General features: G+C 50.4%; 2 protein-coding genes across 8 annotated transcripts; one reads left to right on the forward strand and one right to left on the reverse strand.

The window, feature by feature from the left end:
• Nucleotides 1–615: 615 nt before the first annotated feature.
• On the reverse strand, nucleotides 616–14,565 carry FAM110A (family with sequence similarity 110, member A). 7 transcript variants are annotated; one of them, XM_011943416.1, is made up of 3 exons: nucleotides 14,311–14,565; nucleotides 7,273–7,381; nucleotides 616–2,181 (listed from the first exon to the last, which is right to left on the reverse strand). In XM_011943416.1, exon 3 carries the CDS (start codon nucleotides 2,082–2,084, stop codon nucleotides 1,197–1,199), a length of 888 nt encoding a protein of 295 aa, XP_011798806.1. In that variant the 5' UTR covers nucleotides 2,085–2,181; nucleotides 7,273–7,381; nucleotides 14,311–14,565; the 3' UTR covers nucleotides 616–1,196. The 7 variants fall into 7 exon arrangements, with proteins under 7 accessions (XP_011798806.1, XP_011798810.1, XP_011798808.1 ...); XM_011943420.1 differs by lacking the exons at nucleotides 7,273–7,381; nucleotides 14,311–14,565 and adding exons at nucleotides 4,668–4,674; nucleotides 5,564–5,594 and having other exon boundaries at nucleotides 616–2,178; XM_011943418.1 differs by lacking the exon at nucleotides 7,273–7,381 and having other exon boundaries at nucleotides 616–2,178; nucleotides 14,311–14,559.
• On the forward strand, nucleotides 2,655–7,425 carry LOC105512809. The gene is made up of 4 exons (XM_011943428.1): nucleotides 2,655–2,713; nucleotides 4,398–4,638; nucleotides 5,493–5,651; nucleotides 6,943–7,425. Exons 1-4 carry the CDS (start codon nucleotides 2,655–2,657, stop codon nucleotides 7,387–7,389), a joined length of 906 nt encoding a protein of 301 aa, XP_011798818.1. The 3' UTR covers nucleotides 7,390–7,425.
• Nucleotides 14,566–20,962: the final 6,397 nt, after the last annotated feature.

The following is a 20,962-nucleotide window of genomic DNA, read 5'->3' on the forward strand; positions in this document are numbered from 1 at the left end:
CCAGGTATTGGAATATAGCATGAAAGGCCCAGAATGCACCAGTGCCCCAACCCAAGGAGGATTGTGCTGCCTAACTCTCCCACTGAGGCCCAGAGGGAGACTGGCTTGTCCAAGATCACCAGGCAAGGCCACTCATTTTGTGCCGTCCACCCCAAGTCTCTCGTCCTCCAAAAACTCCGATTTCCCATCCTCACTCTATGGTCTGTGCGACCTCAAGTTCAGGGTTTACCCTCTCCAAGCTTCCTGCCCCCTTGGGAACTGGGCAGGGCTTGGATGAGGATGGAACACTCATGGCAAGGGAGAGTCTATGCACCCCATCGGCCTTTCCCCTGCAGGCTCCCTTCCTGGTGCAGGGGAAAGACCCCGTTCTTAGTCCCAGCTCTATTCCAGCCCACTCATGGCTGGACCTCAGTTTCCTCCTTGATGAAGCAGGCCTGCCAGCCTTCCAGGAGAGTTATGAGAACCCACCGCGGGGACATGTCTCCAGCCAGGCCAGCTGATATCATCATGCCCCACCACTAGATCTCGGGGTGAACAATTACTGTTTTGATGGCCCCACCCCAAGACTTCTCTTACTCCTTCTCTTGTGAACACAGAAGAGTCTGAAGGCCCAGCCCTCGAGAAACAAGCATTTGTGTTTATTAACCAAGGGGAGGGAAGTCAAAGCAATGCAGACTCCTAACCAGTCCCTCCTATAGTCTGCCCACCTAGGCCAGCTGCCAAGGACTAGGAAGAGCAGTGGATAGGCTCCTCCCCACTGCCGCGACCCCAGGGTGAGTTCCGCTGGGTAAGGAAGAGGAAGTCAGCAAACCAAAGAGGCCAAGGAAGGAAGGAGGAAACAGAGCCGCTGGGGAGACAAGATTGAGGAGATCCCTTGGCCCCTCACTCTCAGTGGGGAGGGCAAAGCACCCCAAATGCAGGCCCACAAGAGGAACTAAGCAGGAGTACACTCATGTCAAAAACCTTGTATTGGGGTGGGGGGAGGGGGTTCTCAAGTGTCCAAAGTCAAGAGCAAAACCCTCCGAGAGTCAGTCCTTGCCCAAGAATGCTGGTCCAGCCTCTAAGCCTTTGCCTCCACACCAAGTTCACACCAGGGTGGAGCCTCTGACATGGCCATCCAGAGAATGGATGCAAGAGAGATCCAGGGACCACTTGCCTCTGTAAGATCTGTCCTGTGGCAAATTCTCCAGTGGCATCTAGCCTTCAGCTGCTGGGCTCTCCCGTGCCTGCCTTAACCCATACAGCCACTTGATCACGCGGGCATTGCGCTCCACCACCGACACGCCATAGGGAACGCGCTCCCGGGCCCGCTCCTCAACAGTAACCGAGCTGCGGCGGGAGCAGCCCCCTTCAGAGCTGCCCGGCCCAGCACTGGGCCCTGCCAGGGACACGATATCCGAGCTGGCCCGTGCCAGGTGGGCCACACCCAACCCTCTTGCCTCCTCCGGGTCCAGGCCGCAGAAGTTAAAAAAGCGCTCAAGGTCAGCAGCTGCCCTAGAAAAGCGCTCGCTCAAGTCCGACTTAGAGCGTTGCAAACCCGGCGGCCGGGCTGGGCTGGAGGCGGCGGCAGGACCCGGTGATGGGCAGAACTGGGCTGGCGACGCAGGCAGGGGGCGGACGTCCACTCGGCGGACCGCAGAGGTACTGGGCGGCGGTCGTGGAGGGATGGCTGGGGGAGGCTGGCCGGCTCCCTCTGCCCGTCCAGGAGTACGGCTGGCCTCGGCAGGGGACACGGGACTATCACACAAGTTGATGAGGCTGCTGAGGATGTCCAGGTCCAGCTGGGGCCGTCGGCAGGGGCCAGGCAGGGCTCGGCGGCTGGGCGTGAGCACTGTGCGGCGAGTCTCTGGGCTAAAGAGTGGCTGTTTGGACAGCAGGGGCTGCACAGGTTCCTGGCGGGTGTTGGCCACATGCAGGCTCTTGACGTACTTGGCCTTGTCGGCCTCCAGGCGCTCCACAGCACTCGGTTTCCGAACTCCACCATCTGCCGGCCTCCGTAGCAGGTAGCCAGGGACCTTGGTCCGAAGGCGGCAAGGTAGGGCGGGGGCGGCCGGGGCTCCAGGGCTCAGCGTGTCCACAGGCATGGCTGCTGCATATCCCGAGGGCTTTGGTCTGAGGAGACCGGAGAAATGAAGAGCCAGAGATCCAGGCAGAAAGTAGGCAGCTGAACACCGGCAACTGCTGCAGTGGAGAGAGAAAAAAGGCCGAGAGCCCTCAGACAAAGAGGTTCAGCCACCGCTGAGAGAGGGTAAGACGCCTTCCCTATTATAAGGTAGAGACCACGCCCCTCCATAAGGAGCCAATCAGCAGGCAGAAGGCAACAGCTGCGGGGCCTCAGGCCCCACCCACACCCCCTCCCTCCTGCCCCGGGGGAACCAGGCCCAGCTGAGGCCAAGAGAAGAAAAAAGGTGCTGGAGAAGAAAGACCTGGGCAACCTGGGCAGAAAAGACAGGGCAAGGCACGCGCTAAAGGGAGCAAGGGAGGCTCCAGGCTCTGTGCTACGCACCAGTCAACTCAACCTCGGGTCCTCTCAACAGCCCCATTTTTTGGATGGAGAAACTGAAGCCCAGAGAGGCAACCAACTTGCTTAAGTTAACCCAGCTCTGCCCCTTACCACCAAGAAGGAAGGTGCTGCCACAGGGGTGTAGGGTTAAATGACCAAGAAAAACGGCTCCAGCCCCACACCCCATCTGGACTTCCCAAAGGGAGCCTGGTACCACCTCTACCCCTCACCCATCCAGGCAGGAAGCTGCCCTATGCCATCCACCCGCCTAGACATGCCAGGCCCCAGGCAAAGAGCAGAGCTTATAGGGAAGGAGCAAAGAAAATCTCCACCCCCGCCCCAGTGGAGTCCATACATCCGTCAGCTTCCAGCATGGAACTGGATGGCCCACGGTGATCCACAAATGCCTGTCACGTGGAAACGTCAGCCCTGAGCTATGCTGTGCTGAGAGAAGCTGGAAATGTCCCAAATCACACAGCCCTGCATGGAGGCATCTGGCAGACCCTTGATCTGCCTGCAGCCACGGAATGGGCACTCACCTGGGAAGAGGGCATACACCTGGATGCACAAGTGTCCACGTGGTCACCCAAGTGTCAGAGCCTGATGTCCCAGGCATTAAGCCAACCCTGACCCTGTTTCCAAGGAAAAGTCCACAGAGTCACCCCACAAGGCCCCTTGGTGATGGGGCAGAAGAAAACCCATATACCAAGTCCCAAACATTCTCATCTGTAAAACAGAGGGGGCAGGTACTTAATCTAGGTGTTCCCCAAGAGGACATGCAGTTCAAGCCATCTAGACCTGTGCTGTCCAGCTCAATAGCCACCAGCCACATATGGCTATTCAACCTTAACTTTAAATTTAAATGAAATAAAAACACAAAATTCCGTTCCTGAGCCACACTAGTGGCATTTCAAGTTCTCAGTAGCCACACGTGGCCAGTTGTCACTGTACTTGGCAGCACAGAGTAGAGCATTTCCATCCATGGTAGGAAGCTACATTGGACAGCCCCACCTAGACATCCAAAAATCCAGGAGGGAGTGAGTCTGGATCAGGGTGGGGAGGCAGGGATCCCTGCTGGGTGCCATCCTCCCTATAACCTCCCACAAGCCTATGGGCCATTGTGCAGATGGAGAAACTGAGATTGAGAGAATTGACTTTCCCAGGTCCCAGAGTAGATAAATAAGGCACTGATTTCAATACCACATCCTGTTTCTCCCCTGCGCTCCTGACCCCCTCCCGGCACTATTCCTTTTCTCCTTATTCCCTGCACAAGTACTCTATTTGTGTATGGGTGTTTTATTCTTTGTTGTCCCCATCCCCCTAAAATATCAGCTCCATGAGGGCAGGGGTGTGGGGGGGCAGGTGGGGGTGGCTATTTTGTTCACTATACCCCAGTTTCAAGATATTGCCCTAGACACATACTAAGGCAAAATATTCAATAAATATTTATTGAACTGAAATATTTATGGGAGCCAGATGTGAACTGGGTGATCAGAAATGAACTAGAGACATCTAGGTACCCTGCCTGCTGCAAGGTGGTAGGTGTATTGTTCCAGGAAGCTGGAAATCCAGACTTACATAAAAACTCTAGATTCTTAAAACTGTTAGCATATTCAATAATAATGACTAAAACATTGCATGTGCAGCAAACAAAATATGTCTGCAAACATATCTGTCCCCTCCTCCATCTGGCCCCCAACCACCAGCTGGAGACCTCTGCAGCAGCGATAAGTTGGGAATAGAACCTTGGGTGCTGCTCCCAAGGCAGGAGAGATGGAGTGGATGGGAAAGGAAGCCTTGCTCCACCAGGGCCGACCCCCAGGAGACCTCAGGTGGGAAGGACCTGACAGGAAAGGAGCATAGTAGAGGCAGCCAAACTCTGCCCCACCCCCAGGCCGCCACCTCCCAAACCAGTCCAACCCGTCCACAGTGGCAGTTCCCTCGCGGGCACCATCCGGATAAAGAGGGAGAAGGAGGTCAGACGGGCGGGGCCGGGGCAGAAGCCCCGTGCACGACCCCGATCGGGCCCCCAGTCCCTGCGGCCCGATCTGCTGGCCCTGGTTTCCCCTCTGGCGGGGCTGGGACAGATGCGAGAGCCAACCCCGGATTTGGCGCCGCGGGCCCGCCGGCCTTCGGTTGGCCCGCCGGCCTTCGGTTCGCCCACCTGCCCGCTGTGCGCCTTGCGCAAGCAGCTTCGCCTCTTTACAGACTCGGTTACCTTCTCCGTGAAATGAGGTTAAAAATAGACCTTCCTGAGCCTCCAGGTCATGATAAGGTTGGAGAGATCAAACAGGTCAAGGGCTTTCCTCAGCATCTGGCAAAAAGGCGGAGCTACGAACCAGGCTACTGGTCTTTAAGAAGATTTTGACTACCCAAGTCCACAGACCACCCCCACGGAGGGGTCTCTAAGCAAGCCCCACGAGGGTCTGTCCCAGCCCACACCGCTGACAAAGCAGGCCCAAGACAGGCTGATCAGTGTGCTCACCTCAACAGCCCCATGTCACGGGTGGGCAAACGGAGGTGCAGCGGCTCCTGCCAGGTGAAGCCAGGGTCCCAAGTCCCAAAGCAGGACTCAAGGTCCCCTCTGAGGCCTCCTCTCACCGCCCAATGCCCCACCCACGGATTCAAATGCCTCCCATGAATGCCCCCAACCGCCGGCCCTTCTGGTTTGCATCCCCGTGGCACGCATCCCCACCTCGCCCCCTCCCCACCAGCTCCCCGGCGTCAGCCTCCAGAGGCCGCGGGGCAAGACTAGGGGGAACTCAGATCCCCAGTCTGGCTTTTGCTCTCCCTCAATTCCGGGCAAGCTTGAGGAATCCCGGTGGCGGGGGATGGGGGGACGGTTAGCCGGGCGCTGTGTGACCCTCGCCACTCGCCGCCCCTCTGAGTCCGAGTTGGCCTGGATCTCAAATGAGGGAGCGAGCGGCACGATCCCCGCGGTCCTCTTGAAGCCGAAAGGTAGATCCCTGCCCCGTTTCCGCCGTCCCAGGGTGGAGGGGTACTCGGGCCGCCCCCTACCCCAGGCTGGGCGCCCCCCACTCAGGTCCGCACGTACCTGGCTGCGCCCGCGCCGCTGGCCTGCGCTCCTCCGGCCCGGCCCACCTGGGGCTCCGGCAACCTGAGTTTGCGCAACTTCCGGCGGCTGCGGGCAAGTGAACCCGCCGGTCCAGGTATTACCTGAAAAGGGTAAGGAAAGCCAGGCAGGGCCCGGAACCCGAGCCCCGGCCGCTGGCAGCTGGCCCGGCTCAGTAACCGAGTCCAACCGGCTCCAGGACCACCCAGGGAAGTTCTTCCGGGAGCCGAGACCCGCCCACCACACAGCTGGCGCGCGGAGTCCCGGTGGCTCCGGCAGGCAAGCGCACCCATCTTAGAGACAGACAAACTGAGCCCCCTTCCCTGACACTCAGAAGAACCGCCAGGTAATGTTCACTGTGCCAGGCACGGGAAAGTGTTTTTCTTGGTATCAGGTAACCCATTTTAATCTTCCCAACAATCGCTATCTGGTGAGTTCTATTGTTACCCCATTTGACTAATGGTAAACTGAGGCTAGGAAAGGCTGAGTCACTAGCCCAAAATCACTCTGGGGAGTCCAGCCTGCGCACTTTCCCTCCAGACCAAGCCTTAAGGCCACCACTTTCTAGCTGTGTGTCCCTGACCAAGCTGCGGGACCCTCCTAGTGCTCCATTCGGTCACATGTAGAGCCCATCCATCTGGAACAGGCTGAGCCTGAGGATGCCTTAGCAGCCTTGTGAAAAACTGTTAACATTGGTAACAACAACCGTCATAGTAACAACAATAACTAGAATTTTGGGGTGCCAGACACCATACTCATTTAACCCCCCAGAGCCCCCTCATTTTATCCCATGAGACTGCACCCCTGCAGGAAGGAATTCCCAGAGGGTGGTGACTGTCACCTCTTCCAGCCCAAGTCCTATAACTCACTTTAGGTAGGCACATTTGATAGGCCAGTTTTTCACAGGAATCCTGAGGTGCAGAGAAGGAGCTGTCTCCCAGGCCTCAGCCTCAGCCCTCTGCCCCGCTCAGGCTGAAGAGGCTCCTGTTCCATGTCTGTGCCTGTGGGAGCTGGGCCAGGACTAGGGTGTAGGGCATGAGAAGGCCGGCAGTGATTCACATCAGCTTTCCCTCCCCCTCAGCACTGCAGCCTCCTCCAGTCCCTGACTTTACAGGGAATGGGGCCACAATCCATCATCCTCCAAATGGCCTGCTGAGCCCTGCCTAGCCCTCCACTGAGGCAGAAATGGAGGATGGGGAGGGAAGGCTCCTTCAGGCACTAATAGTAGTAACAGCAAAGCAACAATAATTATTTTCATAATAGAAAAGAACAGTCCTTCCTTTCCAGCCCCAGCCCTGGACCGTACAGCTGCCAAGATGCTGATGCCTAAGAAGAACCGATTGCCATTTATGAACTCCTTTTTAAGGAGGGAGTCATGGTGGCCAAGAAGGATGTCCACATGCCTACGTACCTGGAACTGGCAGACAAGAATGTACCCAACCTTCATGTCATGAAGGCCATGCAGTCTCTCAAGTCCCGAGGCTACGTGAAGGAAGAGTTTGCCTGGAGACATTTCTACTGGTACCTTACCAATGAGGGTATCCAGTATTTCCATGATTACCTTCATCTGCCCCCAGAGATTGTTCCTGCCACCCTATGCCACAGCCATCCAGAGACTGGCAGGCCTCGGCCTAAAGGTCTGGAGGGCAAGCGACCTGCAAGACTCACAAGAGAGGAAGCCGACAGAGATACCTACAGACAGTGTTCTGTGCCCCCTGGTGCTGACAAGACAGCCGAGGCTGGAGCTGGGTCAGCAACCGAATTCCAATTTAGAGGCGGATCTGGTCGTGGACGTGGTCAGCCACCTCAGTAAAACTGGAGAGGATTATTTTGCATTGAATAAATTTACAGCCAAAAAAGAAAAGAACAAATCTCATCTGAGCACTTTCTTTGTACCAGACACCATTCTAAGCTCTTTACAAAATGTTAACTCATTTAATCCTCACACCTACTCTGTGAGGTCTACTATCATTATGCCAGTTTTCAGATGAGAAAACTGAGGTTCCAAGAGGTAAGGCCACTTGCCCAAAATTCCAGAGCTGATTAATGGTAGAGCCAGGATTGGAACCCAGGCTCACATCTGGGGAGGCGAGGTGGAAGAGACAGTGTTTTCCGTGTTGGGCTTTGGCCACTTACAGATGTGCCCCGCAAGGAACTCCTGAATAATCTACTGCCTTGTCGGCTGGACCCCAGAGGGAGAAGCCACCTTAGGAAGCACTCCCTGGTTATGGTTCTAAGTCTCGGTTTCCTCTGCTGTAAAATGGGGGCAATAATGGCAATGTTTTCCCAGCAGAAATAAGGTCTCATTACTGCTGTGTTTAAACCCTCCTGTGGCTCCCTTTAACAATAAAATCCAAACTCCCTGCAGTGAGCCGAGATTGCGCCACTGCACTACAGCCTGGGCGACAGAGCAAGACTCTGTCTCAAAAAAAAAAAAAAAAATCCAAGCTCCCTACTTGGCCCTCAGGCCTTCCAGGACTCAGTCCTTGTCCAAATCTCCCATGTTATCTGCAACCTCTTTCCTGCTCTGGCCACAAAGCCCTCCCTGCTGTTCCTGAACACAAGGTCTTTCCTGCCTCAGGGCTTTTGCACCAGCTGTTCTCTGCCTGGACTCTCTTCCTTCACCCCCTTCAGATCTCACTTCAAATGCCACCTCCTCCAAGAGACCCCCAAGAGGGGGTGTCAGCTTTTTCACCCATTTTATTCCCTTCTGAGCACTCATTACATCCTGTCATTTTAGATACTCTTTTATCTAGGATAGAAAATATAATTCGTTTCCTTATCTCTCCCACTGGACCATGAGCTCCATCACACCCTTCCAATTTTCTTCCTCCAGGGACCAAACAAAGAGGAAATACCATTGAACAACTAGCTGGACTGGACCCAGGCCACCTCAAAGGCCAAGGCCACTCATCAAGAGGTATATATTAAATGTATAAAGCTTTTTCTTATATCAATAAGAAAGAAAGAAGAAAGAAAAAGAGAGGAAGAGAGAAAGGAGAGAAAGTTATACATATCTATCAAGAATAACACAAAAGTGATGTTGTGTCCTTCTCAGTACATGGTGTCAGGAGGCTTCTTTTTTCTTTTTTTAGAGATGAGGTCTCACTGTGTTGCCCAGGTTGGAGTACACTCAATAGCTCACTGCAGCCTCAAATAGGTGGGCTCGAGCAATCCTCCCACCTCAGCCTCCTGAGTGGCTGGGACTATAGGTACATTACCACACCCACTCATAACAACAGTTTGTCTTAATCTTAGTGATCAGCCAATTCCTTGGTTAAGGCAGTATCTGCCAAATTTCTCCACTGTACAGTTACTATTTTCCCTTTGTAATTAATAAATATCTTGTGAGAAGAAAAAAAAAGGCCAGGGTCCCTAAGCACCAAGCCTCCTCTCCAAACCCTGACCCTGCTCCTGGCCTTTCCAGACCTGTCCTACTCTTCCTCCAACTTCAAGTCACCACCATTCAAACTGGGCTCTGACCACTTCTACCCAAGTCCTATTCTTTCTCCAAAGCCACCATATACAAACCTCTGCACACACTGGTTCTGCTGCCTGCAGTGGTCTTTGCCACTCTATCCCCCTGGCCATATCTGTAAGGTATAGCATGGACTCCAGAACCCATTGAAATCCCAGCTCCACCAATGATTAGCTATGAGACCTCGGATAAAATACTCAACGTCTCCATATCTCAGTTTCCCTAACTGCAAAACAGGACTCACAACCGTGCCTCCCTCTCTGCATGAGGCCCATGTATGAGAAATGCCACCAAAGCATGGGCTATGATAACAATTCAACCAACTAGATCATTCAGTGCCCGGCTCCTTCATCAGCCCAGAATGAAGGGAGGCCTTCATCAGCCCAGAATGCTGATCCACTATTCTCAGAGGTTACAAATCTAAGAGAAGCACAGGTAATAGTTAAGAATGCAGAGTCATGGCTGGGTGCGGTGGCTCACACCTGCAATCCCAGAACTTTGGGAGGCCAAGGCGGGTGGATCACGAGGTTAGGAGTTCAAGACCAGACTGGCCAAGATGGTGAAACCCCGTCTCTACTAAAAATACAAAAATTAGCCCAGCGTGGTGGCGGGTGCCTGTAATCCCAGCTACTCGGGAGGCTGAAGCAGGAGAATCACTTGAACCGGGGACACAGAGGTTGCAGTGAGTCGAGATGACACCACTGCACTCCAGCCTGGGTGACAGAGAGAAACTCTGTCTCAAAAAAAAAAAGAATGCAGAGTCACTTGTCACTTGAATAGACATTTCTCCAAAGATACACAAATGGCCATTAGGCACAGGAAAAGATGCTCAACACCATTAGTCATTAGGGAAATGTAAATTAAAACCACAATGAGATACCACATCACACCCCTGAAGATGGACATTACCAAAAAAAAAATACAAACAGAAAAGAACACGTGTTGGTGAAGATGTTGAGAAATTAGTACTTTGTGCACTGCTGATGGACACATAAAATGGTCCATCAGCTGAAATGCAGTAGCTGAAATAGTCACTGAAATGCAGTAAAGTAGTTCCTCAAAAAATTAAACAGAATTACCATAGGATCACCCAGCAATTCCATTTCTGGGTGTATACCCAAAACAATTAAAAACAGGAACTCAAACAGATATTTGTACATCCATGCTCAAAGCAGCATTAGTCACAACAGCCAAAAGCAATCCAAGTGTCCATCAAGGGATGAATGGATAAACAGAAGGTAGCATATACATAGAATATTAGAATAGAATATTATTCAGCCTTAAAAAGGAAATTCTAACACATACAACAACATGGGTGAAACTTAAAGGCATTATGCTAAGTGAAATAAGCCAGACACAACGAGACAAATACTGTAGATCCCATTTATAATACCTAGAGGTACCCAAAGTGGTCAAATTCACTCAAACAGAAAGTAGAACGGTGATTGGCAGGCACTAGGGGGAGAGGCAATGGGGAACTGTTTAGTGGGTATGGAGTTTCAGTTTGGGAAGATGAAAACATTCTGAAGATGGATGGTGGTGATGGTTGTACAACAGTGTGAATGTACTTAACGCCACCGAACTGTATACTTAAAAGTGGTAATAATGGTAAATTTTATTTTATATACATTTTAATTCACTCACCGCCCCACCCCACCCCCCTAAAAAATGTAAAATTTAGAGCCAGACTCTCTGGGTTCAAATTCCACCTCTAGGTTATCTTATGCAAATTATTAAACCTCTCTTGTGCTCAGTCTCCCCTCTGCAAGACGGAAATAAGACAGCAGTAATTACCTTACATCATAGAGTTGAGGGAATTAAATGAGTTCATACTTGTAAAGTACTTGGAACACAGTAACTGCTCAAGAGGTGTCAGTGATTTTTATTCTTTGGTTAGGGGGTGGGAGGTGTGGTTTCCAAAGGTTATAATTTTCATGACATTCTACACCCAACCCGCCCCCTTCCTTCCACCTGCTTCTTTCTTTCCCTTCAGCGGAAGCCTGGCCTAGATTTGGGGAGGCCCTTGCTTGCCCCAGAGGAGATCAGGAAGGCTCCAGGCAGTGGCAAGGGGCCAGCCAGCAGGACAGCCCCAGCTCAATTTCAGCCCAGCTGTCCAGGTCAGGGACACCCAGCTGGGCTGCCTCCAGAGCCACACCAGGCCCTGAGCTATTTCTGGAGGCCTCCCAGACGCTGGTGCCCTGGCCTGCCCAGGAGTCAGCCTTGCTCAGGGTGGCCTTGAACTAACTTTAGGAAGGGAGAAGGGAGTAGGCTGTGGAATGGGTGTGGATGTGGACATCTAGGCCCACTGATGTGCTCACCTCTACCATGTTGATCTTCTAGGCCTAGGTCTGCACTTGAGGTTGCAAAATGGGGACAAAGGATTTTGCAGTGGGGACAGAATGAGAGAGATACTACATGCAAGGTCTTGGGGAAGGACCTGGCACGCAGGATTAGAAAGGTGAGGGGGAGGGCCGGGCGCGGTGGTTGGGCCGGGCACGGTGGCTCAAGCCTGTAATCCCAGCACTTTGGGAGGCCGAGACGGGGCGGATCACGAGGTCAGGAGATCGAGACCATCCTGGCTAACACGGTGAAACCCCGTCTCTACTAACAATACAAAAAACTAGCCGGGCGAGGTGGCGGGCGCCTGTAGTCCCAGCTACTGGGGAGGCTGAGGCAGGAGAATGGCATAAACCCGGGAGGCGGAGCTTGCAGTGAGCTGAGATCCGGCCACTGCACTCCAGCCTGGGTGACAGAGCGAGACTCCGTCTCAAAAAAAAAAAAAAAAAGAAGAAAGGTGAGGGGGAGGCAGATCCATAGCCAAGCCCACTTCCTATCCTAGACTGCCCTCTGCCCAGGCCTGAGTGCACCATCATGACTTGTAGCTCGGCCCAGAGACTGAAGAAACTTACTCAATGTCACAGAGCAAGTCAGGGACAGGGCAGAGGTCTCATGATTTATAAATATGCATATATACACACACACACATATATAATTTTATTTTTTTAGACAGAGTTTCCCTGTTGTTACCCAGGCTGGAGTGCAATGGTGCGATCTTGGCTCACTGCAACCTCCACTTCTCGGGTTTAAGTGATTCTCCTGCCTCAGCCTCCCAAGTAGCTGGGATTATAGGCTCGTGCCACCGCATCCAGCTAATTTTTGTATTTTTTAGTAAAGATGAGGTTTCACCATGTTGGCCAGGCTGGTCTGAAACTCCTGACCTCAAGTGATCCACCCGCCTCGGCCTCCCAAAGTGCTGAGATTACAGGTGTGAGCCACCACACCTGGCCTTAATTTTAAAATTTTTAAAATAGATGATACATGCACACAACTCAAAATTCAAAAACGGTAAAGATAATGAAGTTTAAAAAAAAAAAAACCCTCCTCCTACCCTGTCCCCATTTCTCCTCCCTGCAGGCACCACTGTGACCAGACAGTTGCTTATCCTTCCTGAGAGACTTTAGGCAGACGCAGGCAAGTATGAATATATATTCTGTCTCCATTTTTACACATACGGCATCATGATGCTATGTGTACCATTTTCATCTTGTTCTTTTTGCTCAATAGTATGTTTTGTTCTTTGTGCCACATCAGTACATAAAGAGCATGTCCTTTTTCCCAGCTGCACAGTAGAATTTCCCATCATCCCCTACTGGTGGCCACTTAGCATGTGTCTCATTTCTGCCTACAAACCACATTGCAGCATCACTGCATCTACATCATTTTGCTTAGAAGTGGGACAGCTGAGTCTGGGGGATGCATTTGTAATCCACAGCCAAGTCTGCTTTCTATCCTAGACTGCCCTCTGCCCAGGCCTGAGTGCACCATCATGACTTGTAGCTCGGCCCAGAGACTGAAGAAACTTACTCAATGTCACAGAGCAAGTCAGGGACAGGGCAGTGGTTTCATGATTTATAAATATGCATATATATATATACACACACACACACAGAGAGAGAGAGAGAGAGAGAGATGGGAGCACTGTGCTTCATGAAGGCTGTGTGAGTTAACCTCCTGCCTGCAGAACACACAAATGGCCCATGAACATTAGTTTCAATTATCTTGATTACTGAGGTTCGGGGCATCCCTAAATTTTGCACTGGTGGTGAGGACCTCAATTGCCTCAGCCCCTGCCTTGCATCACAGTGGGAGAAGATGATAAATTTGCTAATAAGTAAAATATATAGGACATAAGGTGGAGTGAATGCTACTGAGAAAAACAAAACATGCAAGAACAAGAGCAGGGCTTATGAAGTCAATAAATAATATTTGTTGAAAGAATAAAGGAAAGGCTTGTTTTCTTTCTGAGTGTTCGGAGATCCTGTCCCCAAAGCCAGGGGGAGGCTCCAGAGGAGAGGAGATACGTAACTCCCTTATGAAGAGATTCAAGACTCTCAAAATGCATGACTCTGAATGTCAAGGATTCTAAGATTGAAGCCAGAGGGACCAAGAGCTAATAACCACTGCATTGTCTGAATGGGACTTAGACAAGAGGCTTAACTTCTTAGAACCTCAGTTTCCCCACCTACAAAAGGAGACTGACAATAGCAACCTAGGGGGCAGGGGGTGTCCCCAGGAGACAGAGCAGGGTCTGGCCTAGGTCAGACGCTCCTCCTGAGGGGATCCCGGCCCCATTCCCAATTCCAAAGTCTCTGGTGACTACTGGCTTTGGGTCAGGGACCGGCTCTATTCCCTTCCCCAAACCAGGGAAGATTCCCAAGAGGCCAGCAGCGACTCTGGGGGCTGGAGAATCTGCTGCCCCTGTATCCAGCCCAGAAATGTCAGTCCCGTCCGATGCCCAAAGAGTGGTCCTTTGAGAGGGGGAGCTCTGGAGTTCAGAGCTCCGTAGGCACAAAGGCGCCAAATGAGCCGAGTCCAACCCCGGACTGCGGATAAGAAAGACGCCCAAAAGGGGTATCCCGAGGACAGTGGGGCGCAGGGATAGGTGATCCAGCCAGGGGTCCATAGGCCGTGTCCCTGCCGATAAAATGCTGGGAAAATGACTACCAGTTGCCCGTCTAGACCTCTCAAGGCAAGTCTAGATATGACTAGACTAGGGGCTGCGAAGTAGGGCGGAAAGCATTGAACTGGATTCTCTGCCAGAGCTCGCCGAGCCAGGACACTTGCCTCTCTGAACCTCAGAGTCCTCATCTGTGAAATGACACGCAGGTACGACGCGGGGAGAAAGCAGACAGCAGGCGCTCGGGGAACGGAGCCCCCCAGACCCGGGGTCGCATCCGGAACCACCCACGCCCTCACCTGGAGCCCGTGCTAGGCGTGTCCCGGCTCCTTCCGCGCAGTCTTCGGCGAGGCTGACAGCTCGGACCCGGGCTGGTAGTGGCCGCTCCCAACGACACCCAGGAAGCCCCAGCCCCGCGTGGGCACCTTTGGGGTCCCCTTCGGAACTGCCCTCCGCAGTCGAGCTGAGCGGGTAGCCCTGACTGTCGAAGGCCCCCACCACAGGGAAAGTCCCTCGAGCGCCGAGAAAGGGGAAGTGAGCACCCCGCCCCCCTTCACTCCAGAATGGTTCGCCCCGGACTTCCTGATTGGTTCCTCGCTTCCGTTCGAACGGCGCGCCGCCGGGGTTGCCAGGCTACCGCTTAGCTTCTGCAGCCCGAAGGAGCGGCGCAGCTCAGCAGCTCCGCCCCCTCCTCCCAACCGGCCCCACCTTCTTCCTGCCGCCGCTTCAGACCCGGCGCCTGGTTCTTTCCCTTCCTCCTCCCTCCTGCTTGCAGCTGGGACTTCCTCTAGGACACCAGCTGGAAGAGCTCCAGTTAGAGGACCCTGGCTGATTCCCAGTCCTGACTTTGACGCTAACTCCCTATGTGACCCCGCACAGCCCCTTCCTTTCTCTGTTCTCCTAACAGCATGATGATGAGTGAGTTAATTTTAAAATGTGCACACCCAGCAGTCCCGAAATTTACAAAGGAAATGACCAAAGATATGAGCAAAGATTAATATTGCTCAGCCTTATTCATCATGGCAAAATAATGGAAACAACTTAAATGCCTCTTGAAAGGGGTTGGTTATATAATTCCATCCTGTGGAAGAGCTAACTTAATTGAGCGTTTTACATGCCAGGTAGCTTTACAGAACAATTCTTGTCAAGGCTTATGACATAACCCTCTAAAAGTACTTTTAATTATTAACACTTTCTTTCTTTCTTTTTTTTGAGATGGAGTCTCGCTCTGTCGCCCCAGCTGGAGTGCAGTGGTGAGATCTCAGCTCACAGCAGCCTCAGTCTCCTGGGGTCAAGCAATCTTCCCACCTCAGCCTCCCAAGTAGCTGGGACTACAGGTGTGCGCCACCACACCCGGTATTTTCTGTATTTTTTGTAGAGACGGGGTTTTGCCATGTTGCCCAGACTGGTCTTAAACTCCTGGACTCAAGTAATCTTACCAACTCAGCCTCCCAAAGTTCTAGAATTACAGGCATGAGCCACGCCGCCTAGCCTAATTATTCCCACTTTCTGATGAGGAATATTATGCAGCCACTAAAAACGAAGCAGCCACCAGGAGCAGTGGCTCACACCTGTAATCTCAGCACTTTGGGAGACTGAGGCGATCAAATCACCTGAAGTCAGGAGTTCAAGACCAGCCTGGCCAACATGGTAAAACCTTGTCTCTACTAAAAATACAAAAATTACCCAAGTGTGGTGCCACAAGCCTGTAATCCCAGCTACTCGGGAGGCTGAGGCAGGAGAATAGATTGAACCTGGGATGTGGGGGATGCAGTGAGCTGAGATCATGCCACTGCACCCCAACCTGGGCAACAGATCATCTCAAAAAAATAAAAATAAAAGTGAAGTAGCTAAAAGATATTTAAAGATAGGGAAAATGCTAAGTATTAAATATTGATTTATTTATGTTTTTTAGAGACAGGGTCTAGATCTGTTGCCCAAGGTGGAGTGCAGTGGTGCAACCACAGCTCACTGTATCCTAGGTTGAAGCAATCCTCGCACCTCAGCCTCCAGAGTAACTAGGACTACAGGCCCACATCACCATGTCAAACTACGGGTCTCACTATGTTGCCGCAGGCCAGTCTAGAACTCCTGGCCTCAAGTGATCCTCCTGCTTTGGCCTCCTGAGTTACTAGGATTATAGGCATGAGCCATTACACCCCTCCCAAATTTTTTTAAAGTACAGGATGCTTCAAAACACTATGTACAGCATAAATATGTATTAAATACATATGTGTACGTGTATAATCATCTGTAATCACAGCAGTTAATTTCTTCTTTGTGTTTTTGTGAATTTTCCAAATTTCCAATACTTGAACATGCCAAAAAAGTATAAATGAATTAACTCTAAGGGCCTTTAAGGTGAGAAAGTTTTATAGCAGTCCATCTGAATTGCTCAATTTGGAACCAGCTTCTCTGTTTTATTCCAGCTGGTGTCTTTCATCCTTTGTCTGGATTGCCAATAATTGAGAACTTACTGCGTAAACCTCTGAGTGGGCAGGGGAGGAAGCTAATAATATATCAATAGCTAATAATGATTGTACACTCTGGCATGGACAGCAACCAAATCAGAGCCAATCACTGTCATAAACAGGGAGTCTGCTGTATCTGTGAGGACCAGCTAAATATCAAACCTGGCCCTGTGGCCTCTGCTACATTGTGTTAGGGCTTTATACATATCATCTCATTTGACTTCATGACTATCTAAGGCAAGAGATCCTGCTGTTATTCCAATTATATAGATGAGAAAACTAAGGTCTGTCTGGATCCAGAGTGAATTATCTGATCCACTCTGTTACATTCCCTTGTAAACATGCGAGAACTGCTTGGGAGTAACAGTGAGGAAAGGCAAGGGGGATCCTGTGATCCTGTAAGATGCAAGAGAAAATTGAGCAGGTGGCTTCAGGCTTTGTACTTCCTAATGCTTATACAGCCTAGGGAGACTTCTTTTTTTTTTTGAGACAGAGTTTCACTCTTATCGCCCAGGAATGCAATGGCGCGATCTCAGTTCCCTGCAACTTCTGCCTCCTGAGTTCAAGTGATTCTCCTGTCTTAGTCTCCTGAGTAGCTGGGATTACAGGTGCCTGCCACCATACCCGCTAATTTTTTGTATTTTTAGTAGAGACAGGGTTTCAGTATATTGACCAGGCTGGTCTCGAACTCCTGACCTCAGGTGATCCTCTCACCTTGGCCTCCCAAAGTGCTGGGATTACAGGCATGAGTCACTGTGTCTGGCCCTAGGGAGACCTCTTTAAGAAAAAATTACAGATATGAAATTAAGTAATAAAGTGAAGATTTGGTTAGAAAGAGACAAGAAACCACAATAAGGTGGTTCTTGCCTATAATCCCACCACTTTGGGAGGTCGAAGTGGAAGGATTTCCTGATTCCAGGGGCTTCAGACCAGCCTGGGCAACAAAACGAGACCTCCAACTCTACAAAAAATTTAAAAAAGAAATTAGCTGGCCAGGCACGGTGGCTCATATCTGTAATCCTAGCACTTTGGGAGGCCGAGCTAGGTAGATCACCTGAGCTCAGGAGTTTGAGACCAATCTAGACAACATGGCAGAACCTCATCTCTACTAAAAATACAAAAAATTAGCTGGACGTGGTAGTGGGCACCTGTAATCCCAGCTACTTGGGAGGCTCAGGCAGGAGAATCACTTGAATCTGGGAGGCAGAGGTTGCAGTGAGTGAAGATTGCACCACTGCAGTCCAGGCTGAGCAACAGTGAGATTCTGTCTCAAAAAAAAAAAAAAAAAGAAAAAGAAAAAAAGAAATTAGTCAGGCATGGTGGCACGTGCCTATACTCCCAGCTACTCAGAAGGGTGAGAGGGAGGATTGCTTGAGACCAGGTTGAGGCTGCAATGAGACATGATTTCACCACTGCATTCCAGCCTAGGTGACAGAGCAAGACCCTGTCTCAAAATAAAATAAAATAAAATAAAATAAGACAAATTGCACAAACATTACTAAACCCAGAAAAATAACATTCTTTTTATTAACTACCTGTCTCACAAACACATCTGTAATACTTTCCATAAACTAGCTGCTGGCTCCATGTATACATTCAAACCTCTCCTTCACATTCTTGTGGAATTGAGTGCTGTAGGACCATTCATATATCTCGAGATATAACCTCTGCTCCTGAATCTTTATGTCACAACAAGTTGAGTCGGCTCAGTATGCTCGGTATGGATATTCCTGGAAGCCATTTCTATACCAGGTCAGTTAGTAATAATTTTTCACAAAAGTGACTGGAAACAATATAAATATATCCCACTAAACCCAAAGTAAATGTTAAGTTCCTTTTAGCAAGATGCCCAAACTGCTCACACCAACCCCAACATCATCTGATGCAAAGGGAAGTTGGAATGAAAGGAGATAGTGGTTTTAACAGAGTGAGGTTAAGATGCCTTACGTTGGTAAATTTTACAGAAGCACATGGCCATGTGAACACATCACTAGGGTGCTTCCCAGACCTCAACTTTCCTGTTATTAACCGGGAATGACAACAATGGTGTTGACCAAATTCTTCTCTGAGATATGTAACTTTAATCAGGGGTTGGGAGATATTTGAGATGCCTGGATAAAGGTCCTGCTCACTAACCCTTGCATCTTCAAGTTTGCCTCTGCCATGTACACCCCAGAGCTTAAAATAAGACACAACAAAAACTGGGAGGCCCCTTCCTAGGTTAAGAAAGTGAGGCAGAGGGCAGAAGGAACTTTGTCAGGATCCCAGATTAGGCCACGTAAAGAGAGATCATCTGGGCACACTCAGATTCTAGAATGGTGGGCATCTTTACGTGCCAACAGCATATTGGTCCTCTATTTTCAAGAATATATTAAGCACCTGGTGCCGACTCAGAATATTCAAGGCCTCCCAGTCCTTCCCCTCCCCAACCATGGGAAGTGTTGAGAAAGAAGATAAAGGTGGGTAAACTGTCATTAACTGCACCCAGATCAGAGAGAACTGGGCCGTCCATATGGCCTTATCCTGACCCAGGACGTGAGCAATGATAGCATCTCGCTGTGTTGACTGGCCTATGGCTGGTTCCGTGTGTGGGTTTTGCCTCCCTCAGAACGTTGACCTTAGCAATGTTTTTGCCACTCAGCTCGAAACCAAGATGAAATCAGCCTTAGATGTCAGCTCTCGGTCTCCTGTGCACCTGTGGCTCTGTTTTCTTTAGTTTCACTTAATTTAAAGGGTGTTCTCTATGTGTTTACTTGCACCTGAACTTTTCTGAATTCACCTGCCAGAAACTGGTCCCAGTGGTGGCTACTTGTGATGACTGAGGGGAAAGGGGTGGGGAAAAGACTTTTATAAAATATTTTTGGCCGGGCGCAGTAGCTCATGCCTGTAATCCCAGCACTTTGGGAGGCCAAGGCGGGTGGATCACCTGAAGTCAGGAGGTCAAAACCAGCCTGGCCAACATGATGAAACCCCATCTCTACTAATGATACAAAAATTAGCAGGGTGTGGTGGTGGGTGCCTGTAATCCCAGCTCCTCGGGAGGCTGAGGCAGGAGAATCACCTAAACCCGGGAGGTGGAGGTTTCAGCAAGCCAAGATCGCTCCATTTTATTCCAGCCTGGGCAACAAGAGCAAAACTCGGTCTCCAAAAAATATATATATATATATATTTTATACCTTTTGGATTTTGCACCTTGTAAAGGTATTAACTGTTTTTTTTAAGTAACATTTTAAAGACATTCTATGAGATAACAAAATAAGGTAGTAAAGTAAAAAAACTCATCCCAAAATATGTCCTTCCAAACACTGTGCATGAGAAGGTAAATTGAGATGTTGCTACGGAAGGAGAATATAGTTACATTATTTATTTTATTTTTAAAATTTTTTTGAAACAAGGTCTCACTCTGTTGCCCAGGCTGGAGTGCAGTGGTGCAAACACAGCTCACTACAGCCTCGACATCCCAGGCTCAGGTGATCCTCCCACCTCAGCCTCCCAGGTAGCTGGGACTATAGGTGTCTGTCCCCATGCCCAGCTAATTTTTCTGTAAAGACAGGGTTTTGCCATGTTTCCCAGGCTGGTCTGAAACTCCTTGACTCAAGCAATCTGATGATCTCACCTCCCAAAGTGCTGGGATTACAGGCATGAGCCACCACAGCCAGCCAGTTATAGACACAATTCTTTTTTTTTTTTTTCTTTTTGAGATGGGGTTTCACTCTTGTTGCCCAGGCTGGAGTGCAGTGGCACCCTCTTGGCTCACTGCAACCTCTGCCTCCCGGGTTCAAGTGATTCTCCTGCCTCAGCCTCCTGAGTAGCTGGGATTACAGGCAAGCACCACCATGCCCGGCTAATTTTGTATTTTTAGTAGAGACAGGGTTTCTCCATGTTGGTCAGGCTGGTCTCCAACTCCCAACCTCAGGTGATCCGCCTGCCTTGGCCTCCCAATGTGCTGGGATTGCAGGCGTGAACCGCTGTGCCCAGCCTAGTCACAATTCTTTGAAAAAATTAAATGCTGTGTCAATGGACTTGTACTCTGATCCAGCAACTGTGCATTTAGAAATTGACCCTAAGCAAATAATTAAGCTGATTCAGAAGGGCTTAATTAGAGGAATATTTACTATGGCATTGCTACTTTTTTTTTTTTTGAGATAGTCTCACTCTGTCGCCCAGGATGGAGTGCAGTGGAACAAACATGGCTCACTGAAGCCTCAACCTCCCGGGATCAAGTGATTCTCATGCCTCAGCCTCCCAAGTAGCTGGGATTACAGGCATATACCACCAAGCCTGGCTAATTTTTGTATTTTTACTAGAGACAGGGTTTCACCATGTTGGCCAGGCTGGTCTCGAACTCCTGACCTCAGGGGATCCACCCTCCTCGGCCTCCCAAAGTGCTGGAATTACAGGCTTGAGCCACTGCAGCCAGCCTGCATTGCTATTAATGGCAAAAAGAAAAGAAAAGAGAAAAGAAAGAAGGAAGGGAAGG

This window comes from Colobus angolensis, unplaced genomic scaffold (genome assembly GCF_000951035.1).
Source record: "Colobus angolensis palliatus isolate OR3802 unplaced genomic scaffold, Cang.pa_1.0 Scaffold219, whole genome shotgun sequence".
NCBI lineage: Eukaryota > Metazoa > Chordata > Mammalia > Primates > Cercopithecidae > Colobus > Colobus angolensis.